At 36.7% G+C, this 20,546-nt stretch overlaps 3 protein-coding genes and 2 long non-coding RNA genes across 7 annotated transcripts in view; 3 read left to right on the top strand and 2 right to left on the bottom strand.

The window, feature by feature from the left end:
- erlin2 (ER lipid raft associated 2) overlaps window positions 1-13,999 on the bottom strand; it is a 28,203-nt gene extending 14,204 nt beyond the window's left edge. The window contains exons 1-5 of one of the 3 annotated variants that reach the window (XM_055199660.2): window positions 13,902-13,999; window positions 10,901-10,961; window positions 713-817; window positions 547-628; window positions 422-468 (exon numbers count right to left, since the gene is read on the bottom strand). In XM_055199660.2, the coding sequence (XP_055055635.1) occupies window positions 422-468; window positions 547-628; window positions 713-817; window positions 10,901-10,923 (257 nt within the window). In that variant the 5' untranslated portion in view covers window positions 10,924-10,961; window positions 13,902-13,999. Of the gene's footprint in view, window positions 1-421; window positions 469-546; window positions 629-712; window positions 818-10,900; window positions 10,962-13,623; window positions 13,700-13,901 lie in introns of those variants that run through there. The other 2 variants (XM_055199659.2, XM_055199663.2) reach the window with 2 other exon arrangements.
- Window positions 1,831-4,006, top strand: LOC141358981 (uncharacterized). The gene is made up of 3 exons (XR_012365576.1): window positions 1,831-2,443; window positions 3,184-3,252; window positions 3,857-4,006. It is a non-coding gene; the product is annotated as an uncharacterized lncRNA (long non-coding RNA).
- Window positions 4,326-6,745, top strand: LOC129429914 (uncharacterized). The gene is made up of 3 exons (XR_012365400.1): window positions 4,326-4,564; window positions 4,823-5,305; window positions 5,416-6,745. It is a non-coding gene; the product is annotated as an uncharacterized lncRNA (long non-coding RNA).
- Window positions 14,000-15,902: 1,903 nt separating the features above from the next.
- On the bottom strand, window positions 15,903-18,705 carry fbp1b (fructose-1,6-bisphosphatase 1b). The gene is made up of 7 exons (XM_073860579.1): window positions 18,483-18,705; window positions 17,708-17,870; window positions 17,434-17,530; window positions 17,183-17,319; window positions 16,964-17,101; window positions 16,481-16,600; window positions 15,903-16,347 (listed from the first exon to the last, which is right to left on the bottom strand). Exons 1-7 carry the CDS (start codon window positions 18,650-18,652, stop codon window positions 16,159-16,161), a joined length of 1,014 nt encoding a protein of 337 aa, XP_073716680.1. The 5' UTR covers window positions 18,653-18,705; the 3' UTR covers window positions 15,903-16,158.
- Window positions 18,706-19,835: 1,130 nt separating this feature from the next.
- Window positions 19,836-20,546, top strand: part of ttc33 (tetratricopeptide repeat domain 33) — a 36,438-nt gene continuing 35,727 nt past the window's right edge. Inside the window, exon 1 of the mRNA XM_055199657.2 lies at window positions 19,836-19,902. The gene's annotated coding sequence lies outside the window, so the exon portion shown is untranslated. The remainder of the gene's footprint in view (window positions 19,903-20,546) is intronic.

Consider the following 20,546-nt stretch of genomic DNA (forward strand, 5'->3'; position numbering starts at 1 on the left):
ACACTCTATGCATGCGCGCCTGAGCGGGAACAGTTTGAATCAGAAACGGAGATGGCATGCCAGAGATTGACATTTTTGCGATGGAAATATGCAATTTTTTGAATGCAGAACTTCTCAGTCATAAAAAACAACTGCAAGGCCTGAAAGAGATCAAGCCTCAAGCAAGTAAGAAAAAGTAACGGAAAAGTAACTTAAAAGTAACGTAAGTATTACTTTCCATGAAAGGTAACTAAGAAATGCAATTAGTTACTTTTTTGGGGAGTAACTTGTTATTTTAATGCATTACTTTTAATAAGTAACTTTCCCCAACACTGCTAATAATCATAAAAATACTTAATATCAGCGGCAATAAACGACCAGGCTAATAATCGGCCCACCCCTAAGCAAGAGTTTGCCTTGATGCATGAACAATGCAACTTACCTTGTGCCGCATGGGACATTCTTTACTTCATCTGTTTGTAGAGTTGTCTTTTGGAAAGAGAGCAAGAATAAGATACCGAAAACCAAGTTAATCATACTCGGACATGCTCTCTGTTAGTAACTTACCTGTACAGACTTAAATGTAGTAATAAAAGGCAGCATCAGATGAAATCCAGAACCACTGGTGCCAGTAAGCAGAGCTCCACCCCTAAGAAGAAACAAGCATCTTAATGCATAAGAGCTGTAAAGCAACATAAGTTCTCAGATTATGGGACAACCTTAAGGAACTGACCTGTAGTAAACACCCACATGTCCTTCTTCAATTTTATGAAGAGCAGAAAACATAGCAACCCCTCCTATCGCAAGGATCGCGACGGCAACAGTTGCTAATGTCATCCTGAATAAAAAAGATATATGAAGAGTTTAGATTCAAAACCCTCTGCATCTGACATGTTTTATTGTAAATTAGCTTTTTTTATCAGACTCTATGCTGATTCTGCCAACAAACCTGCATTTTTGATACCCAGAGGCTGGGATTTAGGGTGTTTTCACACCTAGTTTGTTTGAGCCCTCAAAACACTATCAGAGCAGTTCAGGGTGTATGTGATCTCAGACCCCCCTAAAATGACACAAAAGTGGACCCCCACGTCCGGAGGTGGTCTGAGTATGGTTCATTTTTGGGTTCATTTGTGGTTCGATTTCTTTTTGAAATGTGTAATCAATGAGTTCCCAGTCCCCTTCGCATGTCGTTTGGACATTGTATCAAAATAAACTGCTGTACAGAAAGCTGTGGCCTAAGTTCTTATGAAGTTCTGATGTGAACAAGAAAGGGTCTGAGATCATTTCAGTTCTAAAGAGGACCAAAAAAAGAACTGGGTCCTCTTTTGAGTCCACTTGATTGTGAACACCAAAAGGACTGAGGTCGCATTCGGCTAGTTCCTTTTCTGGTTCACTTAAGTGAACTGGGTTTGGTTCTTTTAAAATGAACTATATGTGAAAACACCCTAAGTGGATTTGAAGCACAAGTATTTGATGAATGTATACTATGTGCCAAGAGCATTTGGTTAAAGGTGACATAGAATGATTGAACGGAGTATTTATCCTTGTTCTGTGATGTGACATGTAGACAAATTTTTTTTGGGGTCTGTAATGCCTTAGAAGCTTCCTAAAAACCTCTCTCAGATAGCTCTATTAGGGTGGGGGATTTTAAACAAGTGGTTTTGCACCTATTTGGCTCCCCCTACTGGCTTAACTTGCAATCTCATTACTGATTGGCTAACTTTGCTGCCACTCAAAAAATGTAGCCAATTATTTTAAAGTGGAAGGGCAGTTAGATGCCTGTGATGTCATAAGCATCAGTTTTTCAGATTGGGCTGTTTTCTGGCTGACATTTCTAAAAGAGGAATTTCTACACTCTAAAAAAAAAGGTTCCTTGAGGTTCTATATAGAACCGTTGGGTTCTATACTTGGCCAATAGAACCTTTTACCAAAAAAAGGGTTCCATATAGAACCCTTGGAAGGCAAAGAACCATTTTTATTAAAATGGTTCTATAATTCACGTTTTCTGACTGAAGTGTAAACTAAAGATTACACAATAATTGCAGACCTACACAACTCATTTACAAACCTACACAACTCATTCACAAACCTTTTTGTGTCAATAGGCTGTGGTCAAAAAAAGAGAGAGTCAACAAATAGGCTATTAATATTTAGTGTATGATTTATTTCCTGTGAGCTTTTTTATGCAAGTTTGTACATTAGCATGAAACTTACAGTGCAGTTTGCGTTTCTGGTGAATTATCAGGTGTTTTCTTTATTTTGTACATTCTATATTGTCAATGTTTGTTTAATTTAACCTGAAGGGGCATTAAAAACAAATAATCGCAAAAGTGCCCTCTGGTGGCGTATATTTGCGTTGCACCAGAAGATGAGCCTCGTGACGTGACAGTTTTTTTTTTCAAACTGAGGTGAGGAGTTCGGACTCCGGACCGGCATTTCTGCTTGTTTGTACCCTGTCCATGAGGTAAGTAAACTTTACATTTTTGAAACAATATTACTGAAACATTTAGTATAATTAGTTAATATTTATTTTGTAAGAGTAGGCGTTGTGCTAAATAATGATCCTAGAAGCTACATTTATAATATTTACCTCAGTTAAAAAATACTGCTGGTAACGTTGAAGCACTGGCGGGCTTCGTCAACCGTCAGTTATAAAAGCTCTGTTAAATACATTTTGTTCCGGGTTTTAATAAATTACGTTACAGTCCTGCTTTATTTCTTTGTCATTTTCAATTAAATTGCCAATCAGAATAAGACAGCTGTGTTGTAAGGAGACGAAATTCGAGACAGTAATTTCAGTGAAGCGCGTGGTCAAAGGAACCAGGTGAAAGACGGTGGAAGGGAAATTATACAGTATGTAAATGTTTGTCGCAGTTTTACACATATTCCGTGAGTATTTTTCGCTTGTTCACGAGTGTTTTATCAGGGTTGGAGCTAAACCTTGAAGGAAAGTGGAAACTGCTGGCCACAGTTAAGAACATTCCGCCGGTCTGTATTAATGCACGATTGCAGTGCAGCGTTCGTATCCGCAACACGTCTAGATGGCATGTTTTCTGTGATGCACACAAATAATTAATGTGATGGTAGCTGTCAACCCACCCTTACATTTAACATTCAAATGTTTTAAAAAACAAACGTGTTCAGGTTTTTATGTGTATTTGGTTTGTGAAGTGTAATTTATATGCTTTTTCCTCTCCCTCACAGATAACCATGGTTAATAAATGGTCAGACACGTCACTGGCTTTTAAATATAAACCCCATTGATGCAAAAAGGTAAGGGCCCGGTTGCATAAAGCACCTTAAGTTTTTCCCTTAACTATGACACTTAAGGGGTAAATTCCCCTTAACTACTGTAAGATAATAATTAAAGAGTTTTGCATATAATCCCTTAAACGGTTCTCTTAGGTAAGGGTAATCGTTAAGTGTTTCATGACAGCAACCCCGGTTTGTTGTTATAAAATACTATTGTTGCCATGGAGACGCAACAGAAAACCTTAAGGGTTTTTCTGCAACACCCTTAAGTTTAAAGGAAACAACTTAAGGGAAAATTACACTTAAGGTGCTTTATGCAACTGGGCCAAGGTGCTTAAAAGACCTCGTAAACCTGACTGTCACTAATGTTCATCAAAGAGCAAAATAAAAGAAATCTGTGTTTTGTAGCTTTAATGATAATTCTTACTGTATGTATTTCATTTAGAATTTAGCATTAAAGACTGTAAAGTGTTTGAGGACTTAATTTAAATTCTGTATATTTCACACAAATTTTTTTATTGAACATTGTGTTTTGAAAAATACATCAATTGCAACCTCAAGTTAATGTAGACTTTAAGGAACTTGTTTGTCTGAAAGTGGATATATAAAGATTTTGTGTTTTAAGATGCTGCATGGAATGACAATGAGGTTTGGAACAGACTTGGTGAAGAACATGGAAACATCTCTAAATAAAATGGCGCCAAACATCATCAGGAGTGCAAAAGAAGGAAGTAAAAAACATCTCTACGCCAATCTAATTGGAGAGGAAACAACAGAAGGTGCTTGTTCTTTGTCCAGTGTAAAGTAGCCTTATTTGCATAGTCAATGTAAAGGTTCTAGCACCTATAAATTGCATAAATGAAAATATGAAAATAATGTTAGTATAAACTTTTTCCTTGCCATTGAAGAGTAAACTTGTTAATTAAGAGACGCTGGCTGAGAAAGAGTTAAAGTTTACCCACAAATTAAAATTATCGTCACTTTCTTCAGCAGAACACAACAGAAGAAATTTTGAAAAAGTATGGTAATCGAACAACAATGGTGCCCATTGACCTGCATTGTTTTGTGTCCATTAAATTGAGTTGTTCGGTTACAGACATTCTTCAAAATCTTTTTTTGTGTTAGTGTTCTGCTGAAGAAAGAAAGCTGTGAACGTTTGAAATAACGAGTGAGTGAATGAGTTTTCTTTTTTGAGTAAAACGTCCCTGTAATTGATATCTGTACCTAATGTACAATAATTTGTATCTTTGTAGGTCTGGTGAGGAATGCTGCACTTCTGTTATTGCAAGCATTATTTCAAGAAAATCCCAGCTTCCTTTACTGTGTAAATAGTGTAAGTCTTCTGTAATTTAGTTAGCATTTGAGGCACTTTATTTAAAGTAGCATTCAATGCAAATATAAAAATATTACTCTGTTTACCCTTAAATAGCATACAGCTCCACATCAATTATTATGAGTCTTGTTGGTTCGTGAGTGTCGCTTGCCTAGTTGTCATACTTTATTTGTGTTATTATGGGATAATTTTAAGTCTATTTGATGGCTTCTGTTAATTGGTAAAAAGCACTTAAAAGGTGAAATGTTTGTTTTACAGGAACCCAAAGGTCCCACACCAACCATAGTGTTCAACGGCTCTCCTGATCATCTCAAATCTGAAAGTATCAACTGTATAATGGACAATGTGAACTTAATATGTGGAAGACATTGACATCACAGGCTGTGGAATGACTGTGTCACTGGTCGGAGAAGCGGACCGCCCCTGTCGCGGATCACGCTCCTCCTAGTTCCACCTTGAGGAGGTCCCAAAGCACCCCAATGACCAGACAAACCAGAGATAAGTAAAATATAAAAATAGAAACTTTATTTAAATTATCTAAAACTAATGTGGGGAATGGGAAAGGGAATCTAAAAATCTCGCTTCTCGCCCTCAGGGGGAGTATTACAGGGCCAGGGACAGTGGAGGGATTTCCACGTGACTCCACCTCGAACACCGCTACAGAGCGTATCTGGCTGGGTTGGGCACACACCGTCGCGGCGGCCCCTGATGGCATCCACAAAGGTCCAAGACCCTCCTAAGGTGAGTACGGATGACAAGGACACAGCACACATCTTCAAGAAAGCTTTGTGTATTTCCGTTTCAAGAGGTTCTTACTTGACTGTTGAACAGTGTTTCTTCTCTCTCCACAGCTCCTAGCCGTAGCAGAACTACGTATTTCAGCACCCGAAGGACTAACAACCCAGCCGGCATCTGCAGCGTATATCCAACGCCATCAAACTTCACTCTGACAAGTAACTTCCTATACACAACCACGCCGTCCTTTCGCCCGGACCAGCCCCGCACTCTTTCCGCCCGCTACCTAGCGGTCGCCGGATCAGCAGAGCCTGCGGACTCTTCGGAGGCTGGTCTTCGTTGTGCTGCCCAAGGCGGAAGTTTACTTCCAGTAACTTCTACCTTCTCTCTTTATATCCCCAACCATCGCTCGCCACGTCACTCACACAGCTGTGCCTTGTTTCAGCGAGTGCGGGGATTCCCGGGGAACCCGGAAGTGCCGGTGTCTGTACAAACTGGTCCGGGCGGAACCTCTTCACTCTCCTTTTGGTTCCGCCCCGCATAGTCACTCTGTGACAACTGTTTGCGTTTTTTTTCTCCTCAATGTTCAATACCCTTTTGCCATTAAGCACACAGTGACTTTAATTTATAAAATATATGCTTAAGTTTTAATACCTGTACAAAACAAATGTACAATCAACTTGTGTAAATTGTCATTCTATTTAATAGATTGTTCATGAATTGTCTTTAAATGCATTGTGATTTCGGTAACACTTTGCAATAAGGTTCATTAGTTAACATTAGTTAATGTATTAACTAACTTGAACAAACCATGAGCAATACATTTGTTACAGTATTTATTCATCTTTGTTAATGTTAGTTAATTCAAATTTAAGCTTTAATTGCTTGTTCATGTTAGTTCAGAGTGCATTAACTAATGTTAACAAGATTTTAATAAAGTATAAGTAATTGTTGAAATTAACATTAACAAAGATTAATAAAGGCTGTATAAGTGCAGTTCATTATTAGTTCATGTTGACTAGTGTAGCTGGCTAGTGTTGACTAATGAACCTTGTTGTGAAGTGTTGCCGTGATTTCTTTTCATCATTTCAGACACATGTAAGTTACTAAAAATTAGTACTGCATATACTGTACAGTATCTATGCGTAAGGGAAATAACTTGAACAAAATTTTTAATGTATAGTGTAATTAAGAGTTTTTTTGGAGTGTTTAATACAGAGATGCAATTTATTTATTTATGTATAAACGTATGTATGTTTATTAAAAAGTGAAAATGCTTAATGGAAATAATTAAATAACTAAATGGTTGAATGTAATGAGACATTTTAAATGTAAACTAAAGTTTTGCTGTCTAATACAGAATAAAGAGATGTGATTTTAAGTAATTTTTATAGATTTATATTTCTGTATAATAAAATTAATAAATAATAAACTTTTATAATTTTCTGGATTGGTTATAATTTCTTATCAATAATAAATTACTCATAATAATAATAATAAAGAACCTTTAATGGTTCTAAATAGAACCATCTAACTTTGATTCAAAGAACCATTTGGGGTTCTTTTTAATGAACCCAGTAAAGTGGTTCTATATTGAACCATTTGGGGGTTCCATATATGAAGCGGGTGATAGAACCATTTCTGGTTTGATATAGAACCATTTTTTTTAAGAGTGTAGAGACTGAGAGGTTTAGCATCTCTAACACTTTTTGTATGTTTGTGAATGTGGGTAGACTACCATTATTCAACAAAGACAAGGTAAAAACGGTTTTTCATTCTCTGTCCCCTTTAATATTTTATTTTTGAGATAGCACTTAGCGGCTTTTGCATCCAAGGTCTTCATATATTAACAAAGAACACTCTTTTATTACCTATTGTCCATCAGAGGACACATATAGGACATTTTATAGACTTTTAGTTTGAAAACACCACATCAGATTGCACTGATATTGTATAAGTGACAATTTGTGACAAATATATGAGAACTGTCATTCTGATGTGGGATTATTCTATGGAAACAGGTAGTTTCCTTTTAAATGGGACATTTCACAAGACTTTTTTAAGAACAGCCAAAATCTTTGGTGTCCCCAGAGTATGTATGTGAAGTTTCAAAATGTAATAACTCAAAATACCATATAGATAATTTATTATAGCATGTTAAAATTGCCACTTTTTAGGAGTGAGCAAAAATGTGCAGTTTTTCGGTGTGTCCTTTTAAATGCAAATGAGCTGATCCCTGCACTAAATAGCAGTATTGTGGTTGGATGGTGCTGATTAAAGGGTGGTGACATGGCATCACAAGAGGAGTCAAATTTCCTGCCAGTCATTATTCACCTCTTCTAAATGTTTTATATTACACACAACAACAGTCCAGCTGGTTTCCAGCTAAATCAAAGATCATGGTGAAAGATTCTAAGGATCAGCTGGGAGGACAGATGCACCAACATCAGTGTCCTGGAGGAAGCCAACATGACCAGCATCACCACTACAATAATGCAGTACCAATTACGATGGACAGTCTCCCTAAACAAATATTGTACTCCCAGGTAAAGGAAGGTAGTCGAGCAACTGGGGGGCAAAATAAACGTTTTAAGGACAACACCAAGGCCATTTTGAAGAAATTCAATATTACATCGAGCAACTGGAAACACATTGCACTAAACAGAAGCTCCTGGAAGACTTTCTTTGCAGGATAGTGCAGCAAATCATGTAACAGAACTCCGTCGTGCCGCAGAGACAAAGCGATAGCTTCGTAAGAAGAAAGATGAAAGGCTTGACCACCATAAAAAAATCCCCACCTACCCATGCACCAAAGTATGCGGATCGCAGATTGGCCTCTACAGCCATCTGAAGAACCATAAATACAGTAGTCCCAAAAGAGCGGACAGTCATACTCGCTTCGCGCGACCGCCAATGATGATTTTGCAAGTAGTTTAAAAGGGTATGTTTATAAATATTATGCATAACAAATGTTTATTTTCAATTTTCTCTCATTTTGTTTGTCTCTGTTTCTCTCGGGCCAACTCGATAAATGCGGGCCAACTCAATAAACTTCACGAAATGCACCAGAACTTTTATGAAAACAAAGTTTAGTTGTAATACAGTATAAACACATGTTGCTAGACAGGAAAAAACTACTTCATATTTAAATGTAATATTCCTTCAAATTTATCCACAAATATGTGTTTTCCTAAAATATACTTTAACAAGTGTTTTAAAATTAAACCTGCATATACGATATAGAGGATATGCATTGAAGTCACTTCTTCTATGTGACCATGCCGAAGCACGCCCTGTTGAGTGGCAAATGTTCAACAAAATGGCTGGTTTTCATAGCGGCTGCTCTTAAAATGTCCGTAAAACTAACTATCATCAGCTTAAATTGAATTTAGTTGGACTTGATTGCAGGGGCGGACTGGCCATCTGGCACACCGGGCAGTTTCCCGGTGGGCCGACGTACTTTTTGGGCCGACACATCTCATACTATCTTTGTCTGAGCAGCCCAGTTAGCGTCTTTTTTTCTAGACAGACCGGCCCACTGACATTTAAGCAGCAGCCCATTGTTTTTTTTTTTTTAACGACATTAAGCTGGCCCAATGACTGACCATCCCAGTCATCATCCTTTTTTTTCCTAGATAGACCGGCCCACTTACATTTAAGCAGCAGCCCATTGGTTATTTTTTTTAAACGACATTAAGCTGGCCCAATGACTGACCATCCCAGTCATCATCTTTTCTTTTCCTAGATAGACCGGCCCTCTCACATTTAAGCAGCAGCCCATTGGTTATTTTTTTTTTTTGAATGACATTAAGCTGGCCCAATCACTGCTTTGGTCTCTGTGCAAGCGAGCATGCATCGTCGGTCAGTTCACATGTCAAAATAGAGAGAGAGAGAGAGATGGAGAAAAAACGCGCAACAAAAAAGCAGGCTCTTCAGGCAGGCGCTGCAAAATGTGTTAAAAAAACACAAATGTTTTCAACTCGCGTCGCTGGTGATGATGATGGTGGCGGCACTGTCTGGCAGCACCAGCACGCAAAGTGTCAGTGAGGAAAGGGAGAGAGATCAGGGAGAAATGAGTTTAGTGCCTGCGGTAAGCAGAACTGCTTTCAAAACACAAGTTTAGATAGATACCCTTTGATACAACTGAGTCAAAAACGCAAAATTATGGTGATAAAGCTGCAATAAAATAATTGCACTCTTTGCTCTGTGACTACGAGAGTGTATCTGATTCATAGATTTTTCGTTGATTGTCTGTTTCAAAACGTATCATTTCTCTTCAAGCAAAATCAAACAATCCAGGAGATCTGCTTACAGAAAAAGATGTGTTTATTGTATATAACAACACACTTGACAGATAATGTTAAAAATCTCTATTACTGTAATCACACAAGTTTAGCTCAGTGAATGTAGTGCATACTTTCCTGTAAGTACTGCAAGTAATAATCAGTTTTCAATATTACTGTAAGCAGCACTTGTATTTTGTAAAAAGTCAGCAATTCAATGGCAAATTTTGCCAATTGCATGAAGCTTGTTTTAGGATTCATAAGTGTGGATTAAACAGTTTTATTGCATTAATAAATAAAACTTTCTAGAAGTGTTTGTTGTGTCAACACTCACTCTTTTCTACCTGCTATTAATTGGGTTTAGTGCTTTTATGGAATTGGAGTTGCTATTGCTATACATATTTAAAGGCGTGCAAAGATGGGTGGTATTTGTAATTATACACTGCAAAAAAAAGTTATTTTCAAGAAAAAAAAATCTTAGTATTTTTGTCTTGTTTTCAGTAAAAATATATAAAAAAAATTAAAATAAGATGCTTTTTCTTTATGAGCAAAATGACACAAGAAAATAAGTCTAGTTTTTAGACCAAACATTTTAAATTTAAGTGATTTGTGCATAAAACAAGCTAATGCCAATGGGGTAAGCAAATTTTTCTTGCATTTAGTGTTTAAGAAAAATGTTCAAGATTTATTGCTTACCCCATTGGCAGATGTTTTATGCACAAAATAACTTAATATTTTTGGTCTAAAAACTAAACTTTTTTTCTTGAGTCATTATGTTCATCAAGAAAAAGCATCTTAATTTAAGAATTTTTAGATATTTTTACTGAAAACAAAACAAAAATACTAAGAACATTTTTTCTTGAAAATAATTTTTTTGCAGTGTATGTTTTGTGGGCCGGTTTTGGCCAAAATGCCAGGGCCGAATTTTTTTCCCAGTCCAGCCCCGCTTGATAGCAGAGGTGGACAATACATTTTCCAAGCATCTGTGCTTTATTAGAGTGTTTGTCTTTGGAAAAATTTTACTTCACTACATTCTAAAGCATTTAATTATACTGTGTATTCTTTTATATTGCATATTAAAATTTATTTAATACCTAATTACATTTAAATTGTGTAAAATGTTAATGTACTTAAATATTAAATGTAAAACAGAAACTTGTATTTATGAAATATAATAGAGTAAAAATTGTGATAATATGCTTTGGAATGTATGCTTTCCAAAGAAAAACATGAATAAAATACAAATACTTGAAAAAATAATTTTAAGTAGAAAGTAAAACCTCTGCATGATAGTGACCCTAGTAACTTGTCAACCCACCTGTGGTCTGTGGACGTTGGCATGAATCTATTTTCTTTTTCTTTCTGTGTTTTTTGGCAGTCTGTAAAACAATAGCAACAAATTTTTGTTAATCTGTTAGTACAGTCTATCGCACATCAGCTTTTCCCATTTAGACACGTTTTCCCTGTGTTTCCCTGATTTCACACTGTACTCAAATGCTGCCACTCTTAGGGGCCAGTCACACCAAAAGCATTTATGGCAGTTGCAGGCGCCTTTTTTGAATGATATTCTATGGGCAGGGCGCGTTTGCGCGCTGTTTATGCGCGCCGAGCGCCTTGCGGTTTTCTGCCGCCTGCCGCGCACGCGTTTTTGAAGGAGCGCTGAGAGCGGAGAAGCGCCTGACGTCATTCGCGTCTTCCATTGTCCAATCGAATGAGGGGAGAGGCAAGCCTTACGTTGTGGTGAGGGAAGTTTACAGTTGCTTTGAAGAACCGGACTCCAATCGCTCACTCTCTCCTGCGTGTTTGTGCACCTTTCACCCTCAAACAAGGTCAGAGCAAGCGTCCTCTTTTTAAAGTTTCTGCTAATATGACAGTTAACAGCAAAAGAGCGCTCACGCTTCAATATTTGATTGACAAGACAGCTGACTCGGTGGTTGCTTAGCAATATGAAAAGCCGCGCCGCACTGCTCTTTTTTAAAAAAGGCAGTGCGTCGCGCCTTGCGTTTGCAAGCGTTTAAAGCGCTTTTGGTGTGACTGCGCCCATAGTCTGTCTTTTGCCACTCAGTGGTCATAACCGCAGTCACTTTCGCCGTAGGTGGCGTTAAGTGCGTACCCTCTATATTGATTCACATCCTCGGAAGCTAGGGAGCGGATTGAGAGACAGCCTATACAACCACCTTTAGTACCCTAGGAATTGCCTAGCATTCACCCAAGACTCACTATCAGCCACGCGCAAGTTATAAAAATGCTGTGCACGCTGTTTGTATGCGTGTGAGTGGGCAGATGTGCATGCTTAGTGTGTGTGGTGGTGTGCATGAAATTTTTGTAACTTTGTGCATGGCTCCGTATCCAAAAATGACCAAAAGTTTGTCAAGTATAATCATGCTTAACTGAGGGTTCAAAGTCGCAGTGGAAGGACTGATGCCATGGGTGTGTGTGCAGAACCAGTCATGTGAGAGACAGGTAGTAAAAAAAATGCTATGTGCAATAATCTATTTGTGGCCTTCAGTTTAGATTTTGTGGCGGGTAGGGCTGTCACAATTATGAAATTTGGCTGTCGGTTAATTGTCTAATAAATTGTGACAATTATGATGATTAATTGCCTGTTTTATTGCTTTGACATTTAATTCTCATACATTTTTTTTGTTTGTTCATGAAATAATTTTCAATGAATACACATAACACATGTTTAAAAGTAATCTGATAATTTCTCATTTATACAGGCACTGCAGCTCCCCCTTGTGTTTTTTAGAGACATGTGCAATCATTGTGGTGATCTGAAATCATCGCAACGAGTTCAAACAATTGCGATGAGACGATCGTTTAATCATTGCGATAGCCCTAGTGGTGGGCATTTTCAAGTTACTTGTCTCACTTGCCCATCCAAAACATTCACTTGACCAGGACCAGCGTTAATTTCGAGCCCTGTCATAGCAACTGCATAGCAATTACCCAGAGCCCCATAGCAACTGCCTAGCAATCACAAAGAGAACACTATAGCAACCATAGATATACATTAAAGGCTAGATGTGTCGCCCGCACTGCTGGCCAATTGGGTGGAAAGTCCACATTTGGCGACCATCTTTCCCACAGGCAGCTCGCTCACTCGTAGCATTTAGTTTTAATGGTGTTGGTACTTTTAAATGACCATAACTTGCTTACTTTTCTACAGATTTTCAAACGGTTTGGTTTGTTATAAATGTCAAAGATGTACCTATGACACTGCACACTTATACTAAAAAAAAATCGTGAAAAATGTTAAAGCATCCATTAATATTATAGCCACGTTAATAAAGTTTGTAAGAAACCAAACCGTTTGAAAATTGGTAGAAAATTGAGCAAGTTATGGTCATTTAAAAGCACCCGCACCATAAAACTCAATGCTATTTGAGTGAGCGAACTGCCTGTGATAAGATGGCCGCCAGGTGATGATGTTAGAGACTCCGCTGTAAGACATCTAGCCTTTATACATATCTATGATAGCAACAGCCTAGCAATCACACAGAACATCAAAACAACGACCAAGCAACCACCTAATACCATAGCAACGGCCAATCACCATAGCAACAACCTAGCAACCACCCATAATAACTTAGCAATCAGCTGTTGCTATGGTATCACACAGAACATCATAGCAACCACCTACAACACCCTAGCAACGGCCTTGCAATCTCCCAGATCACTACAGCAACGGGATACAGCGACGGGCAAATCTCGCAAGATGTTGGGTTTAGGGTTAGGCTTTGGGGTAACGTTAGGATAGCAATCATCCAGATTACCTAATGGCAACTCTGAAGAAAGCATTTACCTTAACAACTGCATAGTAACACTTTAACAACCACCCTCATGGCCCTAACAACTGGGTAGCAACAATAGCAGCCACCTAAAATACACTATCAAATATTTGAGTTGGAAACTGTCGTTATATGACTTTAATTTTGAAATCACCACTTTACCGTGATCTCTGGTATATGTGCGCGCTGAAAAGACCGCGAGGGCTCAGAGCTAGCTTGACTGTGCTTTTTCAAAGTGGATGCTGACCTGAACGCAGTGTGCGACTTCTTGTGGGGTTTCCTTTTGTAATACAAAGCCACAGTGACATTTTTACAGTTCTCATATTGAAATGTCAACAACTTGCGTAACCACTTACTACAGTACAATTTCTTGATATATGCACGACGACCTAAACTCTAACCAGAAGAACATCTGGCTAGCTAGCTAGCTGTACATAACAAAATAATATAATACCATGTAAACACTAGATTGCATCACGGAACAATTACTTTGAGTATGAAGTTATTAACTAAATGAGACGTTACCTTAGTACACTACGTATGTCAACTGCTTCCTGATAGCTGGAGACACCTGCAACCGAAAACACAGCGACGCTTCTTTGCGTCTGACGTCATCGTCACCTTTTCACATCAACCCGCTTTTCATTTTGGCTCGTTGCACCACAAGATGGCGACAAATGTTTTGTAATCAAACGACTCGAGAAATTATGGCTGGTTTTAATAAATTTAAAAATCTAATTTGATGGACATAATTATTGTATAAGAGAACTTAGACAATTTTAATGTTAGCACAATTAGGCAGTATGGAGTTAAATTTTGTCCTGTAACTGTTATATGTAGTCCTCAAAACCATTAAACAGCCTTTTTTGTAGAATAAACTACTCATTCAACTAAATGAATTTCTCTTAATATGGTCAAAATCACAAAAGACTAGATAAAAAATATCCTACAGCAATTGATTTAGAAACAAATTGGTATTTTGAGACCTACAAGAGTATATTTGGGGCTAGGGTCTCTTCCGGCCCTATATTAGGCTACACATTGCATAAAACTGTTGACTTTAAGGCTTATATAGCATCCTAATAATATATGTACATGTTTATTGACAGTTAGACTTATTACATCCACATAAAACAATATATCTTCAATATTTTAAGGCAAATATAAAGAAAAAAAATCTTGCAAAATGTGTTTAAATTGTAAAAAATAGTAAAAAAATTGACAATCTGTCAGTGAAAAAGCTTAACCTCCAGAAACAGTTGTCAACCTCAGGAGATCTTGTTGTCAATGTCTTGTCTATTTGTTATTATCCCCCTTAAGAAATTTGTTAGCTGACTTTATGGAAATAAATGTGATTCACTAAAGTGATGCATTTAAGGCCTACATCAATTTAAATGTCATTAATAAATGACATGTTTTATAATATAAAGTATCATGATCTTGTTGATTATATTAAAAATTTAATTAATATGTAAAATATATAGTTTATTCCACAAGTTTAGAATGCATCACATAAATAGATACAGTAGACTTCAGATCCTTCAGTTCCAAAAGTTCTTGGTGGGCAATTTAAATACATTAAAATAGTTAGTAGTCAGTAAATGCATTTTTTTTACGATATGTGACAATTCTGTGTAAACCAATCTAAAGCCACTTTATTGTTTTCCACATAAATTCATTCATCCTTCTGGTTATTTCAACCCTACATGTATGGTTGGGTCAAATACGTACAAACCCAGCAGCTGGGGTTATACATATTTCGGAAAAAAAAGCTGTTTTTCATACCCATGGTTGTGTAACAACAACCCATTGTAGGGTTATTTATAACTTTACAGTTGGGTTTGTCCATATTTGATCAAACCATAAGTTAAAACAACCCAGTATTTTTTTTTTAAGAGTGTAGGAATATTGGTAACACTTTACACCAACATTATATTTGTTAACATTAGGAAATGGATTAGCTATCATGAACTAATGAACATCATAATTTTTCGGCCTTTATTAATCTTTAATGGCAGTACAATTGTTCATGTTAGTTTGTTATAAAGGGGACATTTCCCAAGACTTTTTTTAAGATGCCAAATAAGTCTCTGCACTCTAAAAATGGCTGGGTTATTTTTGACCTATAATGGGTAAATACTGGACAGAACACATGCTGGGTTAAAAATTACACCATGCTGGGTCAAAAATTACCCAATGTTTGGTTGTTGTTATGCAACCATGGGGAATAATAACCCAGCAGTTGGGTTAAAATAACCCAGCATTGGGTCAATTTTTAACCCAGCACGTGTTCTGTCCAATATTTACCCATTATGGGTTAAAAATAACCCAGCCATTTTTAGAGTGTGGTGTCCCAAGAGTGCGTATGTGAAGTTTTAGCGCAAAACACCATATAGATAATTTTTTATAGCATGTTAAAATTGCCACTTTGTTGGTGTGAGCAAAAATGTGCGACACACCCATTTTTGGGTGTGTCGTTTTAAATGCAAATGCAAATGAGCTGAAATAATTCATCTGAAAATAAGGCATAATGAAACAATGCAACTTTATTTTTAAAGCAAACTGAAAATATTAGTCACTGTAAAATATATAACATTGAAATATTTACTTATCATAACATTACAAATCACATAACTGGGGATATAAACGTACAAAATAAACCCAGCACAAACATTCATGAAAATGAAACGATAAACTTGTAACCAATGTCTTGTCATTAGTTTTACATGGTGAGGTGATAATAGCTGTAGAAGACGGCAAAAGATGGTCATCTTGTTGCATCTTATTTGGCATGTTTCTTAAAGATGGAGATATATTCCTGCACATCATCAGGAGAGCCCATCACCACGGGAGCCCTCTGGTGAATTGTGTCAGGTTTGATGTCCAGAACATTCATGGCTCCCGTTGTTGCCATACCTCCAGCCTGCTCCATGATGAAGGCCATTGGGTTGCACTCATACAACAGCCGTAGCTAAATCCCAACCAATACAAGAAAAAACGATTAAACCAATGAGATGCCTGCCTTAAAATAAACTGTAAATGCCGCTTGGTATAGATTTTTTTTCTTAACTATTTGAGGGTGTATTTTTCCTAAATGTTCTCACCTTGCCCTTGGGGCTCTTGACATTAGCAGGGTACAGGAAAATTCCACCATAAACAAGTGTCCTGTGCACATCAGCAACCATGGAACCTACATAGCGCGCTCCATAGGGTGAACTGCCATCCTGCGGGTCAGAGAGAAAACATAAAGTCGAGTTAAAGGGATAATTGTTCCAAAAATGAAAATTCTGTCATCATTACTCTCATGTTGTTACAAAAATGTATACATTTCTTTGTTCTGATGGACACAAAGGAAGATATTTTGAGGACTTTTTGTAATTAAACCGATCATGAGCCTCATTGATTTCCATAGTAGGAAAGAAAAATACAATAAAATTAAAACATATTGAATCTTTAATTTCCACAAGCCTTCAAGCCTTTAAAGTCCAAAGCATACAGTAAACTATGTACAGGAGGTCTGCGCTTCATTGGGATACAGTATGTTCAGCTTGGCTTTAGCAGACACCTGGTTTCTGACTGTTTCTTACCTCTGGGAATTTCTTCTTTTGGATATATTCTGTGACATCAGGATAAAAATACTGTGCGTAGCCTTCATTGAGACTGTAGATCTTTCCCTTCTTCTTAATCTTCACATCCCGGTCAACAAGTATGAATTCACCGATAGCCTAATGACGGATGAAGAGAAAAGCATTATCTTTCTTATTTTCAGAGAATTTGTAAAGTTATATAGGTTATGTATGACTTACAGGATCAAGCATAAAGCAGTTGACTCCTTGACCTGTGGAAAGAACGAGCATAGTGGCACTGCCATAGAGGGCATAACCAGCGGCCACAAGGTTTCTTCCACTCCGTAGGGCGTCTTTCTCTGAGGGCTCATCATCAGTGTCCTACATTTCATGTGTGCATATAAGAGTAAATTATTATAAATTATTCCTATTAATCTTCTGATGACTGCAAAAAGATGAGATCTTCATTGACTGTACTGGGTACTAAAGATTGTCCTTCTTGTAGATTGCAAAAATTGTCCCAATAGAAGCTAAGCAATCAATGTTTGAGGAACCATCCAGAGGGTCAAAGCATACCACGTATTTGCCCTGGGTGAAGAGCAAAATAAATAAAGTTATTGCATGATACTGTGAAGAGCATGTTCACTAATTGGCATACACAGTTATTACTTTAATACACAGATTAATGGTGTTAATGTAAACTAAAAATTGTAAGAATAAAAGATGCCATAGGGTAATAAAATGGAAGTGAACATATACACTTACCCTTCTTTCTGATTCTATAATAATGGCTTTTTCATCTTCCTCAGACACCAAAACACATGATGTGAAAGAGGACTTGATCATGTTAACAACCAGATCATTGGACAGAATATCCAACTTTTTAACCTGGTCTCCTGTTACATTTGTGCTCCCGGCAATTCCATATCTGAGATAAATAGAGAGAGATTTTTAACAATGATAGAGGCTATCACAGGAAAGTTAACTTTTATAACTTTTCCTCTTAGTTAAGAGCTAGCTTAGATATTGCAGGCTTCTCTGATTGAGAGAAAACTTTGCCCCCTTTTTCAACATCAGGGTCTTATCATTGCAACAGCCTGCTGTTTGCATAGTAGTTGCACTGACCAACCAATCATTAAATCAGGAAAAGCATTTTGAACAAACGTATAACAAAGTTCAAACTTTGGTAGATGCACATTTTATTTTTTAATTGCATTTTCAAATAAAAAAGTATTCAGTTTATGCAATTTATGGAGTCTTCAGATATAGTCTATAACATCTCAGTTACTGCAGACATATTCTCCATAACCTTTAGCTGTTACACTTTCTTTCAAATTCAGTAAGCATGAACCAAAAAAATGCAGTATGTATCTGCAGCTCAGCTTGTAGAGCATTGCATCGGCAGTGCAAAGGTTGTGGGTTCGATTTCTACAGTACACACATACTGATCAAATGTATACATTAAATGCACTATAAGTTGCTTTGAATAAAAGTGCAAATGCATAAATGTAAAGATATGCATACATTTCTAGATACTTACAAATGGGCAATACCAGCTTTTCTGACAGCAGTAGAAATTGCTTTGATGGCTGTGCACATGGAGTTCAGAAGGGTTGTAAGTTCTCCTGTCCCTTTGGCTTTTCTGCCCTCTTCCAAAACAAACCTGGTGAGGGTCACCACATTGGTATCAAATGCACCTCTGTCTGACATGATGATTGACTATCTGAGTTTGCGGCCTTTGAGTTCCTGCAGACGTGTGTCAGAGAAAATATGTTAGAATTTATAGATAATTGACTTTGTCTTTAAAGGGGGTGGGAGGTCAGTTTGGCCAATTGCAGAGAGGGTTAGAAGGGAGGAGGGGTTTTTATACATCTGGTGAATTGAGATGAGAGGCTGGCCGAAGTCCATAGAGTTTATCAGAGATTTGACCCTAAGTGTTGAAGAATATACAATATAGTGAGTAACAATAGAGCTGATTGTGTCATTTGTGATTGATTGTTTAACATATAGTTGTATTTACATTTTAATCTTAAGCCCAAGGCTGTAAATGTCTAATTTAACAAAACAAACCATTTCTAATCAGCCTGCAACAAATACGATCACTTTTAAAAGTAATAATATAACAAAATATTCTACAATATTTTCAATGTCCATTGTATATAAACCAATCTATCAACATTATTTTTGACTAATGATTGCTTAAAAGCAGTGCATAACAGTCAGCAGAAATTCTTCATGTGTACCGTGATCAACGTGCAATCCAAAGGTTAAAGTCCCTTCACGCAAAATCAAACGTGTATGACGTGCTTGATTTTGCTCAGGTAAATTGAGTGGGTCAGAAGAGCTCTTACACAAACTTAAAACAAACAACACAGTATAAAGTTTTTTCTTTAAAAAAAAGAAAACAACTGATTTACATAATTAACGTACACTTCTAAAATGAAAATAAAAATCTGAAATTGTAACTGTAACTTTTAGTTATACTGTACCACAACAACAACAACAACAACAACAACATCAACAACAACAACAACAGCAATAGCTGTAATAATAGCAATAATAATATTAATAATAATAATACAGTGTAAGTCTGATAAAAGCATATACATGTATAAATGTAAGTTAAATTTTAATACAAAAAACAGCAATGATAATAATAATAACAATAATGTAAATAATAATAAACAATATATTGCGACATCATTTGTTAAAAAAATAATGCATATTTTATTTCTACCACATTGTAAATAAATTAATAAACGAATAACATAAATAAAGTATTGTTTTTTTATTATTGGGTGTACACGCTTTTTTGTATAAAAATGCTATTTAGACAATAAATAAATAAAAAAATACATAATAGCGCGAAAGATTTCAGACGGTGGATTGGTCCTGTACCTTTAAGATAGTTACTTCCGGGTTAGAGAGCGCAGCGGAATCACGATACAACCAAAACATTTGTGAGTATCGCCTAGGGTTGATCTGTCAAAACATCTGTCAGTAATGAAGAGGGGAAATGTTTAATATTTTCAAATTAGGCTTGGCTTTATCAGTTTAATATGTTAAACTCGTGTTTCCAGTTTCACGCAAAACTGTGATGTAATTTACAAACAGTAACGTTAGAGTAAAGCCAGTCAAAACCGAGACAGTCAAAAACCATGCTCAAAACTGCCTCATGTCATTTTAAGCAGTAGCTAACCAAATCCAGACCAGACCTAATGCCAATTCACAATATTTAAACACTGATAATATCAATATTTAACATGTGCATGTTTTAAACATAATGTTCTTTCTGTTAGTTATATTGTGAATCATTACAGAAAACATTGAACTTAGAAATGTACCCTGCACAACTGTACTGAGCCAAAACAAATGCAAGGACACAACACGTTCGTTTGTTTTAATGCAGCGATCGAAGTGGTTGCGTAGAGAAAATCTTATTTTGACCAGTGGTCAAATAATTTTGCACTGACGAAGCAGTGTGATTACCACATGGCTTGAACCAATGTTACTGGTTTTTACAATGTTCAGTATTTTTTTATGACTTCAGAATAACAATGTGCGGATTGTGTTGAACTAAAAACCTGTTACTATATATGATAGA

Source organism: Misgurnus anguillicaudatus, chromosome 22 (genome assembly GCF_027580225.2).
Source record: "Misgurnus anguillicaudatus chromosome 22, ASM2758022v2, whole genome shotgun sequence".
NCBI lineage: Eukaryota > Metazoa > Chordata > Actinopteri > Cypriniformes > Cobitidae > Misgurnus > Misgurnus anguillicaudatus.